Source organism: Colius striatus, chromosome 17 (genome assembly GCF_028858725.1).
Source record: "Colius striatus isolate bColStr4 chromosome 17, bColStr4.1.hap1, whole genome shotgun sequence".
NCBI classification, from domain to species: domain Eukaryota; kingdom Metazoa; phylum Chordata; class Aves; order Coliiformes; family Coliidae; genus Colius; species Colius striatus.
The window spans coordinates 2,380,521-2,402,281 of NC_084775.1; the positions used below are offsets into that span (position 1 = coordinate 2,380,521).

Consider the following 21,761-nt stretch of genomic DNA (forward strand, 5'->3'; position numbering starts at 1 on the left):
TACATCACTAATCAAGCCTTCTAATGTCATTGAGGTTTGGTTACTTTGTTTGCTAAGCCAGCATCCTAATTTGCATAGCTGAGTTAATAAAGCAGATACTCTTACACCTGGAGCAAATATACTAGTTGCTATTATTGCTGAGGGAGACCAAAGGTAACATGGTCATCACATTCGCCAGTAAATGCATGCACAAATTGTTTTGGACAATGATGTTTCTAAATCATTGTGTGATTAGGCATCAAGATCGTCAGTTGTCCCAAACTGCATGGTCCCCTTTGTAATCTCGAGGGTATCCCAGGCCATGCCTGGTCCCCACAGATCAGAAAAATTCCCTTTGGTAATTGTACAGGCACAAGACTAGACCTGGATCTTTTTGGCGAAGTGTAATTGCACCGAGATGTTGCGTTCTTATACACGCCCAGGATGGGATCCACATTCTGTCCCAAATGTTTTGGTATTGCTGGTAAAATTAAACATAACACAAAAATCCATCTTTATAGATCCCAATAATTCTAACTCCTGTGGCTCTGTTGTCATTATTGGCAACCATGAAATGATCAAATCCCAGCTGTCAACTTTGCCATTACCCTTAACTAAGGGGTTTGTTTTTAATGCATTTGGTACAGGCCATTGTGCCACATCTGATGGAACTCCCACCAAACAGGTAGAAAAAGGATTATCTAGAGTGGTCATTGATAAACATATTGTAGACTGATCGATTGCTTTGGCCAGTGTAAGCCACATGTTTTGCTTGGTTTGTTGAAATTGCCTAAAACCATTTACCACAATCATTTGAAGCATCAACAGTATGACAAAATCCCTTTTTTTTTTACTCCTGATAAAAAAAAAATCCTTCACCAATGAGTCTAAAACACAAACCACCTTTTAGCTTCTCAATGCCAAAATGTTCTGTTCCTGACACCTAAAACACCTCAGAAAGTTTCCACTGTAAGAAAACCAGTATTCATCATCACATTTACAGCAAAATGCATAACATCACGACCAACAGTTTTTACACTCGCTGAGGCAAGGGAGTGTATTATACCCTGGGATCCATGTCCATTCTCCCTTAACCATTCCTCGACAGCACGCGGCTGTTTTGCTGACGCCGCTTCCTCGCCGGCCCTGACCCGCTCCCTTGGCCCCGCCAACGGCCCTGCTGGGGCGCTGCCAGCTGCCAGCTCCCGGCCCAGATGAGCCCCGCTGCCTGTTCAGCATCTCGCTGCCTCAGAGCGCACGCAGCCTGACACGGGCTGCCTGCCAGCGCCCTGCCTCACATTCCTCTTGCCTCATCCCGTGGGCTCATATCGACACGGGGCTGAGCTTACGGCGGGGAAGACGCTGATCTCGGGCCCCACCTGCTCAGCACGATGGATGCATCACTCGCCAGCCCAACTAGACAGCCTGCACTGGCCTCATGGCCTCTGCAAGTCTAGGGCACAAAGTCCCTCGTGCCCTTCCCTGCAGTATGTGGTGCTGGGCAGAGGCTGCCTTCAGGGTGCTGGGCAGCTGGAGCTCTGTCTGAAGGCACAAGCTCAAGGAGCCCTGGCTGGGTTGGCCCTTTGGGCACTGGCGTAGGCTCATCCTCCCTGCACAGCCTGGCGCTGCAGGCACAGGCTACAGCCCAAACACTCAGCAAGGATGGGGAACAGCATGGCCCTCAGCTCCTGGGCGCTGCCCCCAGCCTAGAGCTGCTGCTGCCCTTTAGCTGAGACAGCAGCAGCACAGGCTGGGCAGGGGGAGAAGCTGGTGTGGCCAGGGGATGCTGCCTCAGGGAGGGGCAGGAGACAAACAGCCCTGGACTGTCCTGCCTGGCAGGAGGGAGGGAGTGCCGGCTCTGCAGATTGGCCCAGGCCAGGCTGAGCAATGCTGGGGCTGCTATAAGAGCTCTGCCTGTGCCAGGCTCTGCCAAGCCCTGCTCTGGTGCCTTCTCGTCTAGGAACAGGGTAAGGCTGCGAGCGCTTCTCCTGCTGCTGCCCATTTCCAGTCCGGGCCCCTCTGCCTCAGGGGCTCCCCTCTGCTGCTCTCTCTCAGTCTCTGTCCTCTTGCAGAGCCCGTGCCAGCCCGTGCCAAGATGTCCTGCTCCGAGCTGTGCCCACCAAAGGCCAGCGTGGCCGTGCCCCAGCCCATCGCTGAGAGCTGCAACGAGCTGTGCGCCCGGCAGTGCCCCGACTCCACGGCCTTCATCCAGCCGCCCCCCGTCGTCGTCACCTTCCCCGGCCCCATCCTCAGCTCCTTCCCGCAGCAAGCCGTGGTGGGCTCCTCCGGAGCACCCGCCTTTGGGGGCTCCCTGGGGCTGGGGGGCCTCTACGGCGCCGGGGCCACGCTGGGCTCGGGGGGCCTCTGCACCTTTGGCAGAGCCTACGCTGCTCCCGCCTGCAGCCCTTGCGCCGTGCCCCGCTACAGCAAGAAGCCCTGGGACACCTGCGGGCCCTGCTAGACCCAGCCCAAGGACCCTCACACACCTCGGCCTCTCGCCTGCTCTCCCTCCTCCTCTCCTGCCCCTCTCCCCATGGCCACTCCTCTCCTCCTGCTCCGCTGTGCCCCTCCACCAGCATCCCACCGGGCACTGGCCTGGCTCTGCAACGGCTGCCACGGGGCAGAAGCCTGAGGGAAGCCCTCTCCTGAGAGCTGTGGGGACAAAGGGAATGTCTCTGCCTTCCCTGTCTTTCTGCACTGGATCTTTTCGTGTACTGCAATAAAGCCAACTGCAGCCAACTCTTGCCTCTCTGTGCCTTGTCTTTGAGAATGATGGAATGAGAGGATCTTTTTGCCTGGAAAAAGCTCTTTAAGAACATTTATTCCAACTCCTCCCCTCACCCTGCCAAGTCCACCACTAGTCCATGGCCCTCAGCTGGGGACTCTCTCACCTCCCTGGGCAGCCTGGGACTGGGCTCCCTCACCTCAACACTCAAATAGTTTTATCTTAGGTTTAAATGGAACATCTGTTGTTCCAGCTTCTTTCCGTCACCCCTTGTCCTGTCACTGAATACAACAGAAAAAATGCTGCCCCAACCTCCTGACACCCAACAGTCATTAATGGGATTCCCCCTACAGTCTCCTCCAGACTACACAGCCCCAGGTCCTACAGCCTTTCCTCCGAAGGAAGATGCTCCAGTGCCCTGATCATCTTCCTGGCCCTGCACTGGCCTCTCTCCAGCATTTCCCTGACCCTCTTGAGCTGGGGAGCCCAGAACTGGACACAGGACTCCAGATGAGAGCTCACCAGGGCATAGGACAGGGGGAGCAGAACCTCCATCAACCTCCTGCCCACGCTCTTCTTGATGCAATGCAAAATGAGTTGGAAGAGGCCTGACAGAACTACTCCAGGTGAAATAAACTTCAGAGAATAGAGTGGTTTATCACCAAATGTTGGTATGTCAGGCTGCACCCTGTTCATGGACCAAATGATACATTTGCCACATGCCATGCCCACTGAAAGCAGCTTTCATGGCTGGGACCACCTGACCTCAACCAATGCATCAGTCTACAAAAGGTTTGCCATTTCTTCCTCAAAATATCAGTTGCAAATGTGGAGCAGCCCAGGAGAGGCAACATGTTGTAGGCGTGCGGAAGGTCTCGGGTTGTAACGCGAGAGGTGGAGGGTACAGAAGAGGTGGGCACGGGGTGGAGTGAAAGGAGGTGCCTGTGTTAGCAGATAAAAGCACATGGTGTAAACAAGGAGTGGGAATAAAGCATCATCCAGACTGTCTATGTAGTGATCTCGTCCCCTCAGCGGGGGTGGGCTGAGTGATCCGCGCGGGCGGCCTGGTGATGTTGCCGGTAGTGGCAACACTGCCCCTTCTTCCAGAGGCCAGAAACTCGCTTCCCTTCCCTGACTTTAAGCCAAATGTTCCTTTTCAGCCAGGCCCGTTGTCTTTGCCCCAGCTCATCTCACAGCATATGGGCATGGCCTGTTCCTGGGCCTTTAACATTTCCTTCTTAAAAAGCATCCAGCCCTCCTGGACTCCTACACCCTTCAAAGCTGCCTCCCAAGGGATTCTATCAAGTAACCTCCTAAACAAGTCAAAGTCTGCCCTTTGACAGTCTCAAGTGTCAGTTCTGCTGCCCTGCCTCCTGACACCTCTATGAACAGAGACCTGACGAGTGTCACGGCTGCTGCTCCCCAGACGGCCTCCAGCTGCTACGTCCTCCACAAGAGCTTCTCTGGTCACAAACAAGAGATTCAGCACAGCAGGTGCACTTCAGATGAGCTGATGATCCCAACACCTTTGTGTGAGGGTTGGGGCTGTTTCCTACCAGATGCTTCTCAGGCGTTTCTCTGACTTCTAAACCATCATCAGCCCTTGTCTCTTCATTTCTCATTGTATGTCTATCCCTTGTATCCCCTGAGAAGGCAGAGTCTTCACTAGCACACCATCCTACAAGCCCTGGCATGCTTTCCTTGGGCTTATTCATAGCAGGCCCAGTTATATCTATCCCCTTCCCCCTCTGAAGCCAGTTTAAAGCTCTATCAAGGAGCCCTGCTAGCTCCTGCCCCTCTGAGACTGGTGCATTCCACTTGCTGTCAGCAAGTCAGGTGTCTTTTATATCCCCCCGTGACCAAAAAGCCCAAATCCCTGCCAATGACACCAGTCCTGGAGGCACAAATTCATCTGATGGCACTTCCTGTTGATTCCCTCCTTCATCCCATTCGTGGAGGGATAGAGGAGAACACAACCTGTGCTCCTGATCCCTTCAGCAGCTGCCCCAAGGTCCTAAAATCCCTCTTGATTGTTTTGGGGTGTCTAGTAGCCACTTTGTCTCTACCCACCTGAAATACCCAGAGCAGAGAACAATCCAAAGGCTTCAGCAGGGTGGGAAGTTTGTGTAACACGTCCTCAGCCCGTGCCCAGGGAGGCTGCTGACTTCTCTCTCAAGTGGGTCCAAGCGGCATAGGGGGCCCTCCGTCCCCTTCAGGAGGGGTCACCCACAACAGTGACGTGTCTGGTTTCCTTTCTGGAGCCAGTTTTGATGCTTGGTGTTGGCTGACTCGGTCTGGCTGGCGCCTCTGGCCTGGGTGAACTAACAACCTGTGCATCAGTCCGTTCCTCCTGCAGGGCCCCGGACCTGCTGGGCAAGAGGAGCTGGGAAGGTGAGGGAGGACAGGAGGGGATTTGCCTGCCTCCCCAAGCAGGGGCTCCTTTCCATTTGCCCCCCTGTCTTTGCTCCCCTCCTTCTGCCTGGTGGAAAGAGGGGAGAGAATCCTCTGCTTTTTGGGGAGCCTCCATTTGCTGCTTTTGCCTCAAGGAGTGGCTCCACCAATCTACCTCCATCTCAAACTCCCTGATACTCCTTCAACTCTCCACTTCCTCCTTAAGCTCTGCCCCCAGGCTGGGCAGATGGGTCCCCTGGTCCCGTGGGACACAAGTGGCTGTGCCACTCTCTGGTCGCAGTGCCAGGCTGAGGCTGTCCCTGCAGCCACAGACCTGCCCAGCTACACGTTTGTGTGAGAGCTCTGGCTGGCTTCCCATGTGTTTTCTGCTGTTGGCTTTTGCACCAGTGGTCAGCACGGCTACCTCCTGTGAGTGATGTCCACTAAGGGAATTGGCCCATTATTAGGCAAGAGGGACCAGTTCCTACTCAAAGGGAGGAAGATGCAAATGTGGCCACTGCAGGAGAGGTGCTGAATGCTGTGACAGCACAGGCACGGGCATCAGGAAAGCCAGGACAAGTGAAAGGGGTCATTCCAATCAAAACTGAAGTCTGGGTTCAAGCAGTAAGAGGGAAACAGTATCCCATCAGCTTGGACATGTGGAAGGGACTGGAAGCATTCAGTACTTCTCTTTTAGCATATGGAGTATTACAAGAGTGCCAGTCAGAACTTCATGTGTCCATTTGAGCAGCAAGAAAGCCAAATTCTCCAGATGTAGTGGGCCTGGGATGGTGGTGATTTTCCACAGCAGCTCTTGCAGTGCTGTGCTTACTGTTGGTAGCAATGTTATGCCTCCTGCTCGCTCAGCATCAGGGCTGTCCCTCCAGCATTCCTTGCCCCACCTTCACCAAGAGCTGTGGCTGGGCACCATCTAGAGAGGGACCATGGCCAGGACAGCTGGCCCAGGCTGACCAAGGAGATATTCCACACCATGTGACGTCAGCCCAGCAATAGAAGCTGGGGGAGAGGAGCAGGAAGGGGGGGCAAGATTCATTCTTGGCCTTCCAGAAGCAGCCGTTGGGCGTCCCGCAGCCCTGCTTCTCGGGAGGTGGCCGGACACAGCTGCTGATGGGAAGGAGAGAGGAACATCTTCATTTGCTTTTGCTTCGCTTCTCGCGCGCGGCGTTGCTGCTGCTTGATGAAACTGCTTTTCTCTCAACCCACCAGACTCTCATCTGATTGTCTCCCCTTCCCTGGCTTGCTGAGGAGGGGGGTGATAGAGCGGGGTGGGGGGCACCTGGCACCCAGCCAGGGTCAAACCACCACACCAGAGCACAGGTTGGGACAGGACTGCTGAGACATTCACACTCGCACGGTTGTTCACCCTGTGCTGCCAAATCCATGTGTGTTACTTGCTTCCATCCCTGACAGTAACATGTGTTTTACAGTTTTAGACCCAGAAGACACTTTCCTTCACACACTGAGCTCATCTTTGCTTCTGAACGGGAAAGGCCAATCACTGGGTAGAAAGTTCAGTCGGGTTGGGCTGTACCAGCACCAGGATGTACTGGCAAAAGAACTGCAACAATGCAAAGGGATAATGGACATTCAACCTTGTTACAGTATGTTGATGACATTAATTGGTTCAAGTGATTACACTGAATGCCTTGAAGCTACAAGCAGTTTGCTCAGCAAGGCAGGACCCACAGAATACTGCACTTGTAAGACAAAAGTCACATAGCAAAGGAGAGAGACTGAGATGTGGGAGTGGAATTTATGCAGTGACAAGGGAACTGAGCACAGAGCAAGAGGAGGCAACTTGTAGAATTGCTGTGCTCGTACTGAAGTGACAACACAAGCTGTGAGGAGTTTGGGATATGGCTGGATGGTATCAGCTGTGCAGCCTGAATTTCAAGCTGATGACCAAGGGTCTGGAAGGGTTATTGGAATGGACTGAGGAGTGTCAAAAGGGGCTGGATGGAATGCAGACAAAAATGGGGGAAGGTCCTGCATGAGCACTTCCAAACATAGCAAAGCCCCTTCCAGCTCCACGTGCATGACGGGCAGCAAGTGGCTTTAGGAGTCCTAACTCAAACAGTGGGAAGCTGGAAGATACATATGGGGTATTTCTGTCAGCAGCTGGAGGAGCTCAGTAAAGGTTGGCCTGCTTGTTTGAGAGCTGTTGCTGCAGCAAGGATTTTGACTGGAGAGGCCAGGAAACGGGCTTTGGTACAACTTGTAACTCCATTTGTACCCCATGCTGTGATCTTTCTGCTAGAAAACAAAGGACATCATTGGATTTCTCCCAGCAGACTGGCTATATACCAGGCTGTCGTGTTGGAGCAGGATGATGGCACCCTTTTCACATGTACCACCCTGAACCCACTGACATTGTCACCAAGCTCAGAACAAAAGGAATTACAACAGGATTGTTTGACAGCAGTTGAACAGGTTTATTCCAGACAGACAGATTGACAGGACACTCCTTTTTCTGACTTTGAACTCTGTACAGATGGGAGGAAGCTCATGTCTGGAGGAAGGCAGCGTGCTGGCTATGCTACAGTGAACCACTCCAAGAAAGGTGGGAAGAGGTGGGTCATGGATCTACTGAAAACTGACACAGCAGTGCAAGTGCAGGGAGTTGACTCCCCAGTTTGTTATACGAGAGTCAAGAAAGCACTGGGAAGAAAACACTCCTTTCTAGTGCTGTGAAGCGCAGCACAGGAGTCCAGCTGACACTAGAAACCTCCAGCTGGAGGAAAAGAGTGTTTTCTGGTAGAGGCAGTTTCAAGTTGATGTTTGTTTTACTAGAAGCTCATACAATGACTCTTAAATGTAAAATTCCCAAATTATGACACACGAGGATCAAACCTTAAAGCTTGTTGCTGTTTTTGCCAAAGCTGGAGGGTGGGAAGGAAAAGCCTCAGACCCAACCCCTTCAGAACATGAACTGCAAAGTGTGAGCAAAGTAGAAGCTCACTGGAAGCATTTAAGAGCTGAGGCAAGCCAGGTGAAAAGCTGAATTGCAACAGAAACCACACAGCCCCACATTCATGCTGCAAGTTTACCTTTGCACAACTATTGGTACTTCCAGCTCAGTTCTTCCCACCCAAAAGATTCTGCAGTGGCCGAAGGATCACGCTGGGGACACAACAACAAAAAGAGCATGTTATGGTTCAAATAGTTACCTGAGAATTGTGACAACAAGGTAATTACTGTTCCCCAGAAAGACACAACTGCGGCACAAAAGAATCCAGAGGGAGACTGAGAAAACAGAGCAAACAAAGACCAACTTGTGCCCTGAGAGTCCAGGCTCACTAGTTAAAGGGACTGGCCTCCATTCTGGTTAACAAGGACTTTTAGTTCTTCCACGACTAAGTCACCCATTAGTTACTGCAGATGTTCACCTTGTGCTCTGCTGCAGTCAACTGACCCCTCTGTGAGCCACAGCTTTGAGTGCTTCAGAGCACTCCTTCAGTCAGCACTGCCCAGCAACTGTTTGCAGTCTGTTTCAAATACAGTCTTTGGGAGTCAAAGTTACACAGGCCACAACTGCTAAGGAACCAAAGAAAGGTTCTCTGCACCTGAACGGGCCTAAAGGTCCATCCTAGAAGTCCCCACTCCAAGGGCATGTGTTGAAGTCCCCTAGAAATCGGGCTGGAGAAGGCCCTCCTCAGCTGACAAAAGCCACTTGGCAGCAGGGCTGTGGCCGGGGCCAGCAACACTCCCATCAGGGCTTTTTTTCCCAAAGACACCTCAGAAGGGGAACACTTCTTGGCAATGCTGAACCTTCCCACAACACAAAAGGACAGCCATGAAACTTCCTTTGCCTTGGGAGACTTAGGGTGAACCACAGAAAATAGGGATGCGTTCCTCTGATGGATGTAGAATCACCTCCATCACCAGCATCAGGCCCAGGCTCTGACACAGGCTCTGACACAGCCAGGATCACGGCTGCAGCATTAGTACCTTCTCCAGAAGCTGGAGACACTCCTTCCTTCTGACTCCACAGCTCCTTTGTTTACCACTCGCTCTGTTTGCTGAGGAAGCTGCTTTGCACCCTCAGACTGACCAGCTGCTGTTCCTTGTTCCGTGTTAGATCCCACAGGTTCCCCTGGAAGAAACAGCAGCAGGAACACATCCACAAGCTCACTCTCTCCACACTCCCTGCAGCACTGACAGCACACCCTGGAACCGAGAGCTGGGTCCAGCCTCTGACTGAAAGGCAGGAAGGTTTCACAGCAACTACAGTGCAGATTGCTTTGGCAGCAGGCTCCCATCTCCCAGCCCAGCTCTGAAAGAGCTGCAGAGCCTGGCTCTGGGGCTGCGAATTTGTCACACGGGAAGAGAGTCCCAGCCAAAATCCTTGGTCACCTACCACTTGACAGGGGTGGCAGTTCCCAGTCTCACATGCTGGAAAACACCAAACACGACTTTTAAAGGAAGCTCACACCAGTTTAACCCTTGCAGCTTTTAAGGTGACCAAGATGCAGGAAACAATCCAGGAATTCCTTACTTACAGAAACTCGCTTGGCCACAGCCCACAGCAAGGGAAGCTGGACTAGACTCAGGCTCATTCTCTTGGCAGGACTTCTGAAAGGAAAAGGAACCCAACAATGTAACATTCTATGCTACAGAAGGTTTTTGTTGCTTGCTTTAGGAATCAGAGAATCAGAGAATGGTTTCAGCTGGAAGAGCCCTTTCAGCTCATGGAGCTCAACCTTTGTCCCAGCCCATTTCCCTCAGGGCCCTTGGAACTAAAAGCCATGCTCTGCTCTCTTCTTCAGACATTTTCAGGAACATTGCCAGGACATGCAGGGGTGCAACTGGGAAGGCCAGAGCCCTTCTAGAATTAAATGTAGCCAGGGAAGTTAAGGACAGTAATGAGGCATTTTTCAGGTGCATCAGTAGCAGAAGGAAGACGAGGGGGAATGTGGCCCTGCTGCTAACACAGAGGGTGCCCTGGTGTCTGAGGATGCAGAGAGGCTGGACTGCTGGATGCCTTCTCTGCTTCAGTCTTTACGGCCAAGGCTGGCCCTCGGGAAGCCGAGTCCAGCAAGGGCAGGAGGATGGCCTGGACAGCAGAGGACTTGCCCTGGGTGGAAGGGGAAGAGGTTAAAGACTTGTTGGCCAAGCTTAAGGCTCATAAGTCAATGGAACCTGATGGGATGCATCCTGGAGTGCTGAGGGAGCTGCTGATGTGATTGCTAAGCCTCTCTCCATCATTTTTGATCAATCATGGAGGACAGGCGAGGTGCCTGAGGGCTGGAGAAAGGCCAATGTCACTGCAGGCTGCAACAAGGGCAGGAAGGATGGCTGGAGAGTTGGGCAGAGAGGAACCTCATGAGGTTCAACAAGGGCAAGTGCAGAGTCCTGCATCTGGGAAGGAACAATCCCATGCACCAGGACAGGCTGGGGGTCGAACTGCTGAAGAGCAACAGACTTTAGCTGCAAGGGCATGTGTAGACACCTGTGACTGATGCTGCAAAGGTAAGTTGAGGGAAAAAACAAGCAACAGAGGTCTTAGAGCCAAAAAAAGCCTGCTTGTGTTAGAGAAGCTATTCTGTACTGGATGCTCCTGAGGAGTTACCAGGCAGCCTCCTTCCTATCTCGAAAATGCAAACAACCTGTCAAAACCCTCTGCTGAAAGTTTTGGCCTTACAGCAAGGTGAGGCCTTTTCAACACAGGACTTTCTCTGTGCAGCTTTATCTGTGACTGTCATCATGCAACTAACCAGCACCTGGAATTGCAGGCCATTGTAAATGCAGTGAATCCCTGCACAGCAGCTATGCTGGGACTGGGCCCCTTGAAACCAGCTCTACAGGAGCAGGTAGGCAGTATGCCCAGGCCACCTGAGATTTCCAGTAAGCCCACAGAGGCCGTTGGCTCAGCCAGTTTGAATGGTTCCTGACATGGGGGCAACACATCATCATGCAGAAACACACAGAAATCCACAGTCACCTCCCAAGGAACAGTGGGAGAAGCTGTTCCTTTTCTACTGCCAGGCAAGTTTCTCTGCAGACAATCCCAGGAGGAATGAGTTTTCCCCTGTGGAAAATACTCCCTAAAAAGGTGGAGAGGGAAAAAGGCCAGGAAGGCAACAGTGTGGCAAGGATTTGAGCGAAACTTAGAACAGGTAGCAGTATCCAGAAAATCGATTAGATGCTCTAGGATATTTGTGAGGACAGGTAAGAGCCAGGAGAGAACAGGGGCATTAGGGAAGACCCTGTTGCCTAAAGGGTTTGCCTATCAGCAGCTCTGTCAAAGCAACCTTGTACCCTGTGCACTAAAAGAGAAAGAATCTTCCCTCTCCTCACAAGGTCTCTGAAGAATGGTGGGTTTAGAAAGCAACTGACAACCCCCCTGGAACTATTCTGTTGTCACTCTGCTTTCTGACACCACAGGGAGAAAAGGCATGACACTGCTTCAAGAAGAGGGACATGCCTGCAAGGTCATCTGCACAGAGAAAGGACACTGGTGCCAACGGCAAGTACTCACACTGAAGCCAGTGTCAACACCTCAGAGCACTGTTGGTGGTCGGCATGAAGGGGCACCTGAGGCAGAAGAGGACTGGAGTCCTGAAGACAAGGCAAGGCATCCTTCATGCCCATCTCTGAGAGGCTAAGCTCACCCCTAGAGTTTGTAGCTTGACAGTCAGAAAAGCTTGTGTCACCTCCCGGCAAAACTCAGCCCTTAGCTAAGCATGATGAGCAGGAACCACAAATGTCTCAATGCAGGGGATGCAGAGGAAAAAGGAGGAGAATTACCTGGTAGCATTTTCATGCTTGCCACTCAAAAATCCATGACTAAACAGATGCTGTTTACTCTTTCTGAATGTTCTGTAGCTTACCGTTTGAAATCCATGCTTTGCTTTACTCACAGGCTGAACACACTCGGCTCCAGTTCTACAGATAAGGCACAAAAGTAAGAGATGAGATTAGAAAAAGGCACAAAAGGGAGGCAATCTTGTAAATGGCTACTCCCAAGCATTGCACTAGAAACCAGGGCTTTCCTGACTCCAGCCAACAAGAGACATCCCCTTAGTCTGTGTCTGCACTCGTGCTTCAAAGTTTCACTTCAGAAACGTGCATATGCCCTCACTCCAATATTGGGCTTTCTGCCTTTCCAGTGAAACCAACAAGCCTTTGAAGAGGAACAAACAGCATTTCATGGCAGGTAGCAAAGAACAGGAACAATGGCACAGGAAATTTTGTCCAGAGAGATACAAAATCATGCACGTGGGGACAAGCAATCTTGGCTTCACACACCAAGCCGTGCTCCTGGGAGCTGATCAGGATCACTAGGCAGTGCCACCTGCAGGTTCTGATAGCTCAACTCTCAACAGCACCCCAAGACACAACAAATGCAAACCCCGCATGAGGAATTACTGACCAGAAAGAGAATAAAAGAGCAAGAGGTGGTCTGACTGCAGCAGACAAACTCCTTCCCAGGGCAGGGGACTGACTGAATGAGCTCTGCAGCCTACCAGTAATCAGAAGGAAAGGACAGAAGGCTTGGAGCTGATGCCTTACCAATTCCATTTTGAAAGAAAGAATAAAACAGTCAATCATTTTCAAGTGTCATCTTTTCTGGAGTAGTATAACTGATGGAGCAGGAGAGAGCTGTGCCAGGCTGCCCAGGGAGCTGGGGGAGTGCCCAGCCCTGGAGGGACCCCAAAGCCGTGGAGCTGAGGTGCTGAGGGCCAGGGGTCAGGGCTGGGCTGGGCTGGGCAGGGGGAGGGGAGGGCTGGGACTCAGTCCTAAAGGGTTTTCCCCATCAAAATGATTCTGTGACTCAATTCTGTGGGACTTTAAAGCAGTCTGAAAACAGCAAGCTCAAATGTGTTTTGGCAACAGCCTCAAGCTGAGAGGTGGCCCTCATCAGCTGACTCGGAGGAACAGGCTGGGGGGAAGCTAGGAAACTGTTCCCAGTTCTTCCCTGGTCATCCCTGGCTCAGCTGTGCAAGCCAGCACACTGCTTTGTCTAGTTGCTGAGCTCTGTCCTGCTGTGATTCTACAGCTAATGTTAATGCAAAGGAGATAAAGGGGAAGAGCTCTAGTCCATGACTTAGGGACCTGAAAGCACAGGACAACTTTTCTCCAAACATGGGCAATGCTGCTTAGATTCTGACACCCACGGAACAGAAGGAAGGAGACAAACAGGGCAAAGGATTACACAGGAATGAACTGTGAGGAAGGCACAAAAGACATTGCCAAGTATTGTTAAGACACTGATGTGTGCCCTAGAAGACTTCTTAGCAGTCAGCTCACCTGGCCCTACCCAACTGTGGACATGAGGTCTCTGCTCTGACTTCCACTCTCCTCCTCTTCACCACTTCTTTCCCTGCAGTGCTTTCTGACCCTTCGTTTCTTCTCTTCACCTTCAAAACATGGCAAACTTGGTCTAGAGAAAACTGTATTTCAACTCTTCTGCTTTAGAGCAAAACTCAGAGCTGCTGGATGTTCACATTTCACCACACTGTTCATGTTTATACAACAGAAATCAGGAACAGAAATGAAGCTGCCTCATTGTGACAGAAGAGAAGCACTGAGAGACCAGCCAGAGAATGATGCTCAATACTCTGAAGCACAAAATGCTGCTTCCCAGGAGTGCTCTTGGTTTGGTTTAGGGAAGGGCCTCAGAATGTCATTAGCAGGAAGGTAACGCTGGTGGAGTCAGAGGAACATTGTGTTGGGGAATCTGGAGAGAGCATCTGCACTAATTCCCTCCATGTAGACACCTACCCAGACTGAAAACAAACCTAACACGAGCTCTCATGAAACAAGAACTTCCCACACAGCACCCAGGGAATCACTGACTGATGCAGCAACACTGCCCTCCTACAGACTGTCACAGGGAAGAAACCACTGGACAGCTCCACAGACTGGTAGAAGAGACACTGAACTGAAGCCAACAAGGCTCTTGGGTCCTGAGCCAGGATTCCATTCCAAGTCTGCTGGAACTGACAGGTAATCTCCTCTCAACTTGGCTGGTTCTAGGTGAGGATTCAGTGCTGCTTCACATTGCCTGGCTGACAGCTACAAACAGCACAACAGTAGCCTTGCCTGTACAGAGATATATTCTGCTTCTCCAGACTATTCAGAATAGATATGAAAAAAAAACACCCAACCCAACCCAACCCAACCCAGCTCAACTCAAACCAAATCAAACCAAACCAAACCAAACCAAACAGAATCAAACCAAACCAAACCAAACAGAATCAAACCAAACCAAACCAAACCAACCCAACCCAACCCAAATAAAACCAAGCCAACCCAACTCAAACCAAGACCAAACCAAACCCAACCAACCACTTACAAGCCCAGCACCATCCTTCTTTGCTTCTTTATCTGCAAGAGAGGTGTTATACAATTTGGTGAGTATTTACACAGGACTTTCAAGTGTATTGCAGCTCATTTGCTGAGAACAAGATCAACTGCTGAGAAACAAGGCTGGAGTTGCATGTGATACACTGCAATCAAAACACTGCAAAGGCAGCTCTTGCAGCACTACAGTTCCTGGCTGTGAACACCACATGCTGATGAGATGGGGACAACTGCTCTTGAGGAAGTTGAAGAAGCCTTCAGAAGAGAATAAGGCACTGAAGAACCGTGGGCAACACTGTGTTTGGGGCAGCTGATGGCAGATGCAAGGACACCTGCAGCACAGCCTCCAGAGAACCCTGGCCAGCCAACCTCTGAGGCAGGGATCCACACATGTTTTCTTAACAAAAGCCTGCCAACAGAAACTGGAAGCATCACTGTATGACAGTAACAGCACCTTAAGCTCCGCTTCGTTTAAGCGTAGAAGTGTTGTACAACTATCTGGGAAGTGAAGGAATTCTTCATGTTTGGAAGTTTTGACATGCAAATATCGTATCTTCGGTAGGGGATGCTGCATGGAAGCCAATGGGCAAGACTAAGAAATGACTGGTTGTCCATTTTACAAAGGAGACCCAGAACAGCTACCAAGATGCCACAAGAAACACCACCAGCTTTTCCCAGGGATCTAGAGTCAGAACAGGAAACTGTAAGAATAAACACTCAGTTTCTAGCTAAATGTGGAGTCCCACAGAGGCCACAACTGGGGCCTGAGGCTGCTCAGGGAATTCACAGAAAACCTGGAGAATGAGGTACTAGTGAGGGGACAACATTTGCTAATGATACAGAAGATGTTCTCACCATTGCTACTGTCATTACTTCAACAAACACATACATTGTTTCATTAGGAAAACAGACACAAAGAGTGTGAAGCTCAATGTCAACAAACCTAGCCAAGCACAAGGAGGAAAAACATATCATCAATATGCATCTGACATGCAGTTTATCATCCTAACTTAAAGGTACAGCAGATGAGGCCAAAGGGAAAAGCAAGACACAGAGCAGAGATGGTTGCAGAAGTTAACCAACCATAACCACAGCGACTTACCACGAGACAGGTTCTGCTGAAATGAGTTGAGTTCTACGTACATGGTGCAAACGTAGGGATACGGCACAAGCTGGACATTCTTATGTTTGAATCTCAGCTTTGATACTCTCTCCCATTTACTCAAATCTGAGAAGGATGGTAAGGCTTTAGAACAGCACAACAGGAGCAAGAGTCCTGACATCTTCTTGTAAAGCTTCACAGGTCACACCACAGTGTAAACGTGCACCAAGGAGCAAATGCAATCTGGCAGGATGAACACTGCAAACAAGCACCAGTAACACATCACACAAAACATCCATCCAGGTGACACTGCCTCAGCAGTTACTTTCCCTAAGAGTGATGTGTCTCCTTAACTCTATTTGGCTTCGGTCCTGACATTCTCTCGCCAGAAACAACGTGCCAGGCTCTCCCAACTCCAGGAGTCAAACCTCACCAGCTGCCCCAACTACAAAGGAAGTATTGGGAAAAGCATTTTGGAATGGAAAGAGACTGGGATTCATAGGAGGAGCATCAATACATTGACTTCACAGCTCAAAATGGGAGGAGAAAATAGAACTGCCATGACAATTGTGTGCCCCAGTTACAGATGTTCCTTCCTGTGGCTGCAGCTCTGACACCATGCATGCAAGAACGAATGGCACTAGACAGCGGCCTCCTTACATGCCTCTGATCTCAGGAACAAACACCTAAAATCAACACTTTTAGGCCATTTGCCAGCAGGAATTAACATCCTGAGGCCTGAAGACGGAGCCCAAGATTTGCTTCAATGAAACACTGACACAACTCCTTTAAGGAATGAAATTGCAAAACTGTCTGAACTTGAGAGAGGCAAACCAAGCACGAGGCTTCGTTTCTTTGGGGGCTTCCTGTCTGGCAATGCTCTTGGCTCCACTCTCTGCCTGGCAATAACCTCAATCCGTTGCTACTGTAAGGACCTGCTTCTGACAGAGAAGGAAGAGCACTTTGTTCTTGCCTGCTTCTACAAGGTGAGGCAGTAATGCAGTCTTCCAAAACTGGAAGAGAACGCCTTGGAGGCGGGCGTTTGCTACTCCTGGGCACCCAGAATCACAGGAGGTGATGCCAGAGGGACGGATTCACCAACTGACACCCCTTAGGACTGAAAAGGTGTTTCTTATTCAACTAACTTTTCTCTTCTCCAAGAGCCTCAGCCTAATCCTTTATACTAGAGCAACTACAGCTTCACCCTGAGGGTGGTGAGGCACCGGGACGAGTTGCCCACAAAGGTTTGGATATCCCATCCCTGCAAGCATTCAAGGCCAGGCTGGACAGGGCTTGGAGCAACTTAGACAGGTAGAAGGTGTCCCCACCCAGGCCACAGCAGCTGCAACTACATGGTCCTTAAGGCTCCTTCCAACTCCAATCATGCCAGGAGCCTGTGATTCTACAATATTTAACCCTTATGTGGTTCACAAGAAAATTACTGCAGTCTCCAGAGGAGGTTTATGTTTGAGGAACCTTTGGAAGCAATGCACTAGCTCTGCTTGCAATCACAATGGGCGGCTTCCTGTAGATACACATTCATTTTCTCTGGCTAAATCAGGTTTGGAAGGCAGGGATGTTCATCCAAAACCACTGTCAAACAAGCTTTTCACATCAGTTCTCTCTCTGGGGAAGGCAACGACTGAGGAGGATCTTCAGCTACCGTAAAACTGCAAAGCTCAAGGGAGCAGTGCTCCAGCTAAAGACCTCCACCCTCCTAAACACGAATGGTGAATTAAGCAATGCCCAACACACACACATCCTGGACTCTTCTGTCTTATCAGCAGGCAAGAAAGGATACATGGAAAGATAGTGAAGTGCTCTGTAGAAAATGGATGCAAGTCATCGAGATTTCCAAGAATTACTCGAATTGCTTCCTGGAGAGGCCAAAAAAAACCAAAGGAAGGAAGAATCTGAACATTACAGCCACAATTCCCCTGTCAAGTTCAGTTTCTAGGCTCAGAGAAACATTAGCAGTGCTTTACAGTTTGCATGAATCATGGAACAGCAGGTTGGAGCTATTTTGCTTTTCTTCCTCCCCTTCTTGGCCCCGCTTCCTCTTTAGAGTGTGCTGCACTAACAGACCCCTAGACACTGGAGGCAATGAATATCTGAATCTGGAATTAACACACAAGCACCACAATGGTGATGGGAGGTGTGTTTTGAAATTTAAGAAACATTCTTTTTCCCAGCAAAACACAAGCAGCATTGACCTGTTCCAAACAACACCCCATATTCCCCTTTTCCTGAATATTGACTCAGCTCAGTTACAAAGGAACTGTAGTTCAGCCCCAACAAACTCCTGCTGCAGAAACAGGAGACTTTTTCTAGAAACACCTTCCAACATTTTCAAAGGTGAAAAAAAACCCCAACCATCATAATTTTCTGTATCAGTTACAATCAGCACATTCTCTCTGATAACACTGATCAGGACACTACTGCAGCTTCAGGACTTTTAAAATGAAGCAACAGCATCTTGAAGCAGGCACTGTATTGGTCTCATTTCCTCAGGAATGGAAGGTGCTTTCCTCTGCCTCAGGAAGAAGATGGCAACAACAGAGCTCATTGCTTGTGACCAAGCTGGTCACAAAGTAGTGGCACCACTGAAAGAACGTCTACTAGTTCCACTAGCTACACAGCTACAAGGAAGGGGGTGCCAATTGCTCGACAAATTAGCCTTTGCCAAGCTGGGTCATCAGTGCAGCCACAGCTCCTGAAGAAAACAGCAGGGCTGGATAGCTAGTCAAGCCTTAGAAGTCAAAATCAGTGGCCACGTCTGGGGCTGGGAGCAAGCCCAGCAACAGCTGCTGCTGCAGGATGAATCTGAGCAGGAATCAGAACAGAACAGGGTGCAACCAGCTTCACAAATAGGAGTTTGTTCAGTTTTCCAGTTGTCCAACTGGAACAGTCTGGAGTTTCTTTGAAATCACAGAGCACAGAATGGCAGGGGTTGGAAGGGACCTTTAGAGATCACCCAACCAACCCCCTGCTCAGGCAAGTCCACCTACATCAGGTCACACAGCAACGTGTCTTGCCAATCTCCAGACTAAAAGCATTGCTCATCCATGCTAATGCTGCCTCTCGTGGCATTTGTCATCCATCACATTTGGTTTTCACCCTCATTCTCTCCAGAGAAGCTCCTCAGGACTTGCACTCCTAATGCTGCATTTGACCAAACGTCCTCAGTCCCATAACAAAGATCTGCTCAGACTGACATTCAGCTCAGGTCCTGTAGAGCTGCTTCATCTCTTACCTCTAACTCCCTGGCAGTACTTTCAGCGTTGTCCAGACCGGGAGCACTGTGAAACAAGCACAGACAGCTGGTCTCACACCAATCAAAAGACATTGGAGCTACATTTGCTGTAAGAGTTTACACAGCAAAAAAACCATCATTGCACAGAGACAATACTCAGAATGCAGATCAATTCCTAAAAAGCAGACCGTATTCCACAACGACTGTTTCTTGTCAATGTCTGCCTCTTTCCATCTTGTGAATCCGAGGATACAAAGGATGGGAGATCAGATTTTATTGGTCAATCCTCACTAACCTTTAGGATTGTTTTTTTGACAAGGTGCCCTCAAACCAGCCTATCACACTGTCATTCTCCTCAAGGGACTAACACGAACTGGCAGGACGAGCCTCTTAATCCCCTCCACGCTACAAACCTCTAGCAGAAGCCTGCACACACGTGTAATCAGCTCTATGATCAGTCGGGATCCACCCGATCAACTTTCAGTGTTCTTTTGGATCAGTCACCACCTGATGATGGCCAAAAGGAGTTGCACTTCCCTGATCTGCAGGCTGGCCACCAGCATTGCTTTGGGTACAAGGCTTTGTATGCTCTAAGGACTTACTCCTTCACTCACTCTTCTGAACTGGGAGTAGAATCTAGATGGTTTCAAGAAGTATCCTCTGCTCAGCATGACCATGACACTGTGGGGAAGAGTTCCACTGTACAAGGAGTCACTTTTGCTGTGTGTGACCATGTTGCCATGAAGAACAACTTGCTGAGCTCACCACCAATGCCAGAAGTTGTTATGAAACACAAAAGGTGCTGCAAAAGTCTCACGTCCCGTTCCCTCAAGTCTAACAATGAACTGCCAGAACTGATGTTGCACTGCACACAACCTGTGAGACATACAGGGGCAGTGACAGGCTGCCAAACTCAGCCATTATTAATTACTTATCAGAGGCTGAGACAGCAAGGTATCATAAAATTCCAGACCGAGTTTGAGCTCCACAGAAAATTCCTTCAGCAGGACACAACCTGTCAGCACCCGGCTTGGAACGTGACCCTTCAGCTTGAGCAGCTCCAGCTCCTTTTCCAGAACACCTCAAACTTCTGTGACTATTACAGCTCACAGCCTCTAGGATTCTCAGACTCAAAGCTCCAGACCTCCTTCAGTCAAGGTTTGCCCACTCACAAAAGCACTTGCCCATCTGTTTGTGTGTCTGACCAGCACACACAGGCAGATTCCCACAGGGCAATACCTTCAGGGAAACTCTTTTTTTTCACCTCTAAAACATCATCCTCTTTACTACTTTTACATCTTCCCCATTGACCAGCACATGGTGCTTTGGTTACTTTGCTGGCTACTAACTAGAACTGACCATTGCAGGCTTCCCACACAACTGGTACCTCCCATAAGCCTCCTATTCCCTGTCCCCTGCACTCCCAAAGGCTGCTTTCCTTTCTCTTCTTTGCATGCCAGCAGTACCATGGGCTTCTCTCCCTTCACTCATTTCTCAGGCTTGCCACTGCTCTGCCTTCTACAAATTGACAGAAGCAGTTATCCCAAAAGCCCCGATGCCTTCAGGACAGGCACGCTGCTGTCTCAAAACAGCACGGGCTTGTCACAAACACATTTGCAAGAGCAGTGCCAGTGGAAATGGCATCTGGAGACAAAAAATGCCAAGTGCACAATGAGCCTGTACTGACAGCAGCCAGACAGAGCTTCCGTGGACACTTCTACACTCACACTTGAGCAGATGGGAACGTCTTTTTAGAAGCATTAACAAACACAACTGGATGCTTCCTACCTCTGCCAGCTTCAGCTGAGAAAGGGTGGATTTTCTTCACAGTGGCTGATACGGGGCCACGGTTTAGATTTGTGCTGAAAACAGTGTTGCTAGCAGGGGGATGTTTTATTCACTGCTCAGCACTGCTTGCACAGCGTCAAGGCCTTTGCTGCTCCTCACGCTGCCCTGCCACAGTGGGCTGGGGGTGCACGAGGAGCTGGGAAGGGACAAGGCTGCAATGGCTGACCCCAACTGACCCAAGGGATATTCCAGACCGTATGTCACGCTCTGCAATAAAACTGGGGGAAGAAGGAGGATGGGAGGCTCACACAGCATGGCAGCATCTGCCTCCCTCCTTCCACTGCAGGGCAGTGAGTGCGTGGCTGTGTGGGGCTCAGCTAGCACATGGGGTTAAACCAACTACAGAGCTTCTCCAGCTTCTCAGCTTCTCACAACATCTCCTCATACAGTATAACCAGCCCCTTTTGCCACTGAAGCATGAAATCCACACATGTCAGTGGTGCAGGAGCACTTTTTTACAGCTCAACTTACTCTCCCAGGCCAATGCTCAGCACGTGCAAGTGCAGCAGGACCTCTGAAGCCAGCACTTGCAATCCACTGGAAGCAGGCAGGCAATGATCAGCCTCCCAGCTGTGAACTGCGGGTCTCACCTGAACTCGTCAGGCTGCGGGTTTGATTTTTAACCCACTCACCTGCTGAAGTTGCCGTACCGGATTCGACATTTGTACAGCAGCTTTCCTGCACGGAGAAATCTGGTTTCTGGCAACGGACACGTAAATGCTCTCAAGGGCATCTTTCCTCCTCGCCCAACGCCGGCCTAGGGAAGCCAGAGAGCCAAAGGTGAGTTAGCAAACCCCTCCATCAGATCTCTCGAGGGAAGGATTACACGCAGCTTTTCCTCTGGAGGACATTGGCACAGAGAACACGTTTCCTACCGGCACCAGTGGCCGGCGACGCAAGGTGCCTGTTCCAATAAAGCAGGGTGCTTTTGAGCAGCGTTAGAGGACAGAGTCCGAGCTGCCGGCCGCCTCAGCTTCAGCTGCCTGCTGTGCAACGTCACCAGCGACGGCCCCGAAGGTCACGGCCTCCTTCCCGGGGCGCAAGCGAGGCCGCCCGGCCGCGCCCGGCACCAGGCCCCGAGGGACGGCCGGGCCGCCGCGGGCCCCACCCCCTCAGCCGCGGCCGGAGGAGCGGGG

General features: G+C 50.6%; 2 protein-coding genes across 2 annotated transcripts; one reads left to right on the forward strand and one right to left on the reverse strand.

The window, feature by feature from the left end:
* The first annotated feature begins 1,767 nt into the window (after window positions 1–1,767).
* On the forward strand, window positions 1,768–2,440 carry LOC133627101 (scale keratin-like). The gene is made up of 2 exons (XM_062010295.1): window positions 1,768–1,946; window positions 2,052–2,440. Exon 2 carries the CDS (start codon window positions 2,075–2,077, stop codon window positions 2,438–2,440), a length of 366 nt encoding a protein of 121 aa, XP_061866279.1. The 5' UTR covers window positions 1,768–1,946; window positions 2,052–2,074.
* Window positions 2,441–7,573: 5,133 nt separating this feature from the next.
* Window positions 7,574–21,358, reverse strand: MAJIN (membrane anchored junction protein). Its single transcript, XM_062010319.1, has 10 exons — window positions 21,258–21,358; window positions 18,778–18,823; window positions 17,326–17,401; window positions 15,515–15,650; window positions 15,278–15,282; window positions 13,367–13,493; window positions 11,864–12,001; window positions 9,612–9,688; window positions 9,065–9,209; window positions 7,574–8,236 (listed from the first exon to the last, which is right to left on the reverse strand). Exons 1-10 carry the CDS (start codon window positions 21,356–21,358, stop codon window positions 8,191–8,193), a joined length of 897 nt encoding a protein of 298 aa, XP_061866303.1. The 3' UTR covers window positions 7,574–8,190.
* Window positions 21,359–21,761: the final 403 nt, after the last annotated feature.